We start from the raw sequence: 6000 nt of genomic DNA, 5'->3' as shown, positions 1-6000 counted from the left end.
CCCGGCGGCGGGACGCCCCCACCCCCCGCTGGCCTTGTCCGCCACCCCCCCAACAAACCCCCCGGCCCGGGTCAGCGCCGTGGTCTGCTTCTTCAGGAACTTCTCCAGCGGCTTCATCCCCGCCGGCATGGTGGAGAGACACTGCAACAAGTAATCAGATTACTGCAGCAGAAGTACTCATTACAATACTCTGTATACTGGAAGTTATCTATCTATCTATTATCTATCTATCTATCTATTATCTATCTATCTATCTATCTATCTATCTATCTAATACTCTGTCTTATACTCAAACTATACTCTCTAATACACTGGAACTATACTCTCTATTATACTAGAACTATACTCTCTATTATACTAGAACTATACTCTCTATTATACTAGAACTATACTCTCTAATACACTGGAACTATACTATCTATTATACTAGAACTATACTCTCTAATACACTGGAACTATACTCTGTATTATACTGGAACTATACTCTGTATTACACTGGAACTATACTCTGTATTATCCTGGAACTATGCTCTGTATTATACTCAAACTATACTCTCTATTATACTGGAACTATACTCTGCATTATACTCAAACTATACTCTCTATTACACTGGAACTATACTCTCTATTACACTGGAACTATACTCTGTATTATACTGGAACTATACTCTCTAACACACTGGAACTATACTCTCTATTATACTAGAACTATACTCTGTATTATACTGGAACTATACTCTCTAACACACTGGAACTATACTCTCTATTATACTGGAACTATACTCTGTATTATACTGGAACTATACTCTCTAACACACTGGAACTATACTCTCTATTATACTAGAACTATACTCTGTATTATACTCGAACTATACTCTCTAACACACTGGAACTATACTCTCTATTATACTAGAACTATACTCTCTAATACACTGGAACTATACTATCTATTATACTGGAACTATACTCTGTATAATACTGGAACTATACTCTGTATTATACTGGAACTATACTCTGTATTGTACTGGAACTATACTCTCTATTATACTAGAACTATACTCTGTATTATACTGGAACTATACTCTCTATTACACTGGAACAATACTCTGTATTATAATGGAACTATACTCTCTATTACACTGGAACTATACTCTGTATTATCCTGGAACTATGCTCTGTATTATACTCAAACTATACTCTCTATTATACTGGAACTATACTCTGCATTATACTCAAACTATACTCTCTATTACACTGGAACTATACTCTCTATTACACTGGAACTATACTCTCTATTACACTGGAACTATACTCTGTATTATACTGGAACTATACTCTCTATTACACTGGAACTATACTCTGTATTATACTGGAACTATACTCTGCATTATACTCAAACTATACTCTGTATTATACTGGAACTATACTCTGTATTATACTGGAACTATACTCTGTATTATACTGGAACTATACTCTCTATTACACTGGAACTATACTCTCTATTACACTGGAACTATACTCTGTATTATACGGGAACTATACTCTGTATTATACGGGAACTATACTCTGTATTATACTGGAACTATACTCTCTATTACACTGGAACTATACTCTGTATTATACTGGAACTATACTCTGTATTATACTGGAACTATACTCTCTATTACACTGGAACTATACTCTGTATTATACGGGAACTATACTCTGTATTATACGGGAACTATACTCTGTATTATACTGGAACTATACTCTCTATTACACTGGAACTATACTCTGTATTATACGGGAACTATACTCTGCATTATACTGGAACAATACTCGGTCTTGTACTGGAACAATACTCTGTATTATACTGGAACTATACTCTGTATTATACAGGAACTATACTCTGTATTATACTGGAACTATACTCTGCATTATAATGGAACAATACTCGGTCTTGTACTGGAACAATACTCTGTATTATACTGGAACTATACTCTCTATTATACTGGAACTATACTCTCTATTACACTGGAACTATACTCTCTATTACACTGGAACTATACTCTATTACACTGGAACTATACTCTCTATTACACTGGAACTATATTCTATATTACACTGGAACTATACTCTGTATTATACTGGAACTATACTCTGTATTATACAGGAACTATACTCTGTATTATAATGGAACTATACTCTGTATTATACTGGAACTATACTCTGCATTATACTCAAACTATACTCTCTATTACACTGGAACTATACTCTGTATTATACTGGAACTATACTCTGTCTTATACTGGAACTATACTCTGTCTCATACTGGAACTATACTCTCTATTACACTGGAACTATACTCTCTATGATACTGGAACTATACACTATTATACTGGAACTATACTCTCTATTACACTGGAACTATACTCTGCATTACACTCGAACTATACTCTGTATTATACTGGAACTATACTCTCTATTACACTGGAACTATACTCTCTATTACACTGGAACTATACTCTCTATTACACTGGAACTATACTCTGTATTATACTGGAACTATACTCTCTATTACACTGGAACTATACTCTATTACACTGGAAAAAATACTCGTAACTAGTAACTAAAGTAGAAAGTAGCATGAAAAGAAAAGACTTCAGTACCTTTAATTTGTCTCCTTAAGTGCAGTACTCGAGTAAATGTACTTCATTACATCCCTCCACTGGAGGTGGAGACTCGAAGGATGGCGCTGGTGCTGCAGAGGCGGGGGCTACATCATCCAGCCCCCGCGGGTCTGGGGGAGCAGGTGTGCGCGCGGGGCTGCTCTCCGGAACAACAGCACCGGGTTTTAACCCATCAGTGTGGACGAAGGTACCGGTACCGGTGTGCTGTAGAGTCCTCCGGGTATCTCCGCACCGACAGATTTAAAATTAACCCCTAATGGCTTAAAACGATCCCCCCAAAAAACCAAAAGGATCCCGAAGCGAAAGCCGCTTCTCCCCGGATACACCACGTCCTCCTGCCCCGGCTACACCGCCTCTTCTCCGGCTACACCGCCTCTTCTTCCCCGGCTACACCGCGTCTTCTTCCCCGGATACACCGCGTCTTCTCCGGCTACACCGCGTCCTCCTTCCCGCTCTCCTCGCTCTCTGCAGCGGCCGCGTAAGCACCAAGCTCCGGGTACAGATTGGGTCCCGTCCGTAGGCGGAAAAAACCGAGGAAATGAACCCCGAACGGAGCTGTCCGTGTCCGCAGATTCCTCCGTTGCGTTCCTGTCCCTCTCCCCGGTAACGTGGACCGACCGGAACACCGTGTGCGGGGCTGATTCTGCAGACTCCTCCGTGATGTCTCCGTGATAAACGGGCGGATCAAGTGATCGACGTTGCTGGATTTCCTCACCCCCCCCCCCTCCCGTGCGTGCTCGCGGTTGTTCCTCCTTCACACACCTGGAGGATAAAACCCAACCTGCCCGGCGCGGTGCGTTTGGGTGCTGTAGGTTTTCTCAGCAACGGCGGTGGTTGGTGTTTTTACTGCAGCACGCGCTCTCTCTGCTAAATTAGTGGAATGAGAAGTGACTCGTAACATTCTCACCCCCCCCCCACAACACCCTCCTCCTCCCCCTCTGATCTGCTGCAGTTGTGCGCTCCCGACAGCACGGGCACGCGCATGCACATTTGCTTCCAAGTGCTGTAAAATTGATGGAAATGAAAATATCCCTGACGACAGCAGCAGGAAAATTCATAATAAATATAAATATAAATATAAATATAATATAAATATAAATATAAATATAAATATAAATATAAACCGAGTCTAGGGCTTAGACTGCGAATACGTTTGATCAATATTAAATTATATCATTAATACATATGTTCCTCTAAAGGAATAAATGAGGCAATCATTATAATTAAGTTCTATATTGACTCATTTATGTATTTACATTTATTTAATTCAGGATGTTTTTTCATAGGCACGCGCTGTAATTGGCCAGGCAGTATCCCCCCCCCCCCCCCCAATCAGCTGTCCCGACTAGAACGATACTGGTTTTAAAGGCCGATACTGAAACCGATATTTGGGAATGATATGTATTTATAGTGATAATTGAATAATTTTGAGTTTTTGCCATTTTTAATCCCTTTATCATTCAAAGGAAAGCTTAGGGCAAAGGTGTGTGTGTGTGTGTGTGTGTGTGTGTGTGTGTGTGTGTGTGTGTGTGGTCTGTGTGTGTGTGTGTGTGGTAGTTCCACCAGGTGAGCTACCCCGGCGGAGTCCTGAAGGAAGATTAACATGGAGGTTGGGGGGGTTAGACAGACCAGAATGGGTTACAGTCTACTGACGATGACACGTATTGATTTTACACACACCGGGGGCCCTAAGCTCCCCCCCCCCCCCCCCACACACACACACCACACCCCTCTGCCCTAAGCTCCCCCCCCCCCCCCCACACACACACACACACACCTCTGCCCTAAGCTGTCCTGTCAATAATAAAAGGGATTAAAAATGAATTTCTAATTTCTGCTTTTCTAACTCAAACATCGGGTATAATTTCCTATGAATGAGGTTTATTGACCATAAATTCCAGAAATAACTGTAAAACTAAAGTTAATAAGGGTTGAAAATGTCAAAAAAATTGAAAAAAAAGCACCGAAAAGTGTTGAAAACCGTAATAATTTTTTTTTAAAATCTATAAAAAGCCTCAGCCAGCGTTGATTTTTCAGTTTTGAGGCGGGGACGAGTCGAGGGTTAAAATCCCGGGAAACAGGAACTTCTTCTTCTTCTCTTTTTCAACGCTGGAGTTTGTTGTTTGAACGACTTTATATTATTTTGGGAGATTGTGCTGAGAAGTACATGACCTTATCTATCTCTCATTTTAATTATTATACAGTCTGTATGCATGGATGTATTTATATATGTATTTTATTTTAATGTTTTGCATGTTCAAATAAACTACAAACTACTTTCATGCATAATGTAATGTGGAGAAGAAGCTTTCTTAGGGGGTGCGTGGAAATCCTGGAGCTTTCTTAGGGGGTGCGTGGAAATCCTGGAGCTTTCTTAGGGGGTGCAGGGGAATCCTGGAGCTTTCTTAGGGGGTGCATGGGAATCCTGGAGCTTTCTTAGGGGTGCATGGGAATCCTGGAGCTTTCTTAGGGGGTGCGTGGGAATCCTGGAGCTTTCTTAGGGAGTGCGTGGGAATCCTGGAGCTTTCTTAGGGAGTGCGTGGGAATCCTGGAGCTTTCTTAGGGGGTGCGTGGGAATCCTGGAGCTTTCTTAGGGGGTGCTGGGTGGAGCTTTCTTAGGGGGTGCAATCTTGGAGCTTTCTTAGGGGGTACAGGGGAATCCTGGAGCTTTCTTAGGGGGTGCAGGGGAATCCTGGAGCTTTCTTAGGGGGTGCGTGGGAATCCTGGAGCTTTCTTAGGGGGTGCATGGGAATCCTGGAGCTTTCTTAGGGGGTGCGTGGAAATCCTGGAGCTTTCTTAGGGGGTGCATGGGAATCCTGGAGCTTTCTTAGGGGGTGCGTGGGAATCCTGGAGCTTTCTTAGGGGGTGGACTGGGAATCCTGAAGCTTTCTTAGGGGGTGCGTGGGAATCCTGGAGCTTTCTTAGGGAGTGTGTGGGAATCCTGGAGCTTTCTTAGGGGGTGCGTGGGAATCCTGGAGCTTTCTTAGGGGGTGCGTGGAAATCCTGGAGCTTTCTTAGGGGGTGCATGGGAATCCTGGAGCTTTCTTAGGGGGTGCGTGGGAATCCTGGAGCTTTCTTAGGGGGTGGACTGGGAATCCTGAAGCTTTCTTAGAGGGTGCGTGGGAATCCTGGAGCTTTCTTAGGGAGTGCGTGGGAATCCTGGAGCTTTCTTAGGGGGTACAGGGCAATCTTGGAGCTTTCTTAGGGGGTGCAGGGGAATCCTGGAGCTTTCTTAGGGGGTGCAGGGGAATCCTGGAGCTTTCTTAGGGGGTGCATGGGAATCCTGGAGCTCTCTTAGGTGGTGGACTGTGAATCCTGGATCTTTCTTAGG

At 42.8% G+C, this 6000-nt stretch overlaps 1 protein-coding gene across 1 annotated transcript; it reads right to left on the bottom strand.

Annotated features, from left to right (window-relative positions):
- LOC116678715 (rap guanine nucleotide exchange factor-like 1) lies at positions 1 to 583 on the bottom strand (the record flags this gene model as incomplete). The annotated part of the gene is given in 2 exon segments (XM_032508463.1): positions 1 to 141; positions 577 to 583. Coding segments are annotated over 2 exon segments (148 nt in total), but the record flags the coding sequence as incomplete, so codon positions are not given.
- Positions 584 to 6000: the final 5417 nt, after the last annotated feature.

This window comes from Etheostoma spectabile, unplaced genomic scaffold, assembly GCF_008692095.1.
Source record: "Etheostoma spectabile isolate EspeVRDwgs_2016 unplaced genomic scaffold, UIUC_Espe_1.0 scaffold00007856, whole genome shotgun sequence".
NCBI classification, from domain to species: domain Eukaryota; kingdom Metazoa; phylum Chordata; class Actinopteri; order Perciformes; family Percidae; genus Etheostoma; species Etheostoma spectabile.
This window is presented reverse-complemented; position numbering and strand designations above follow the sequence as displayed.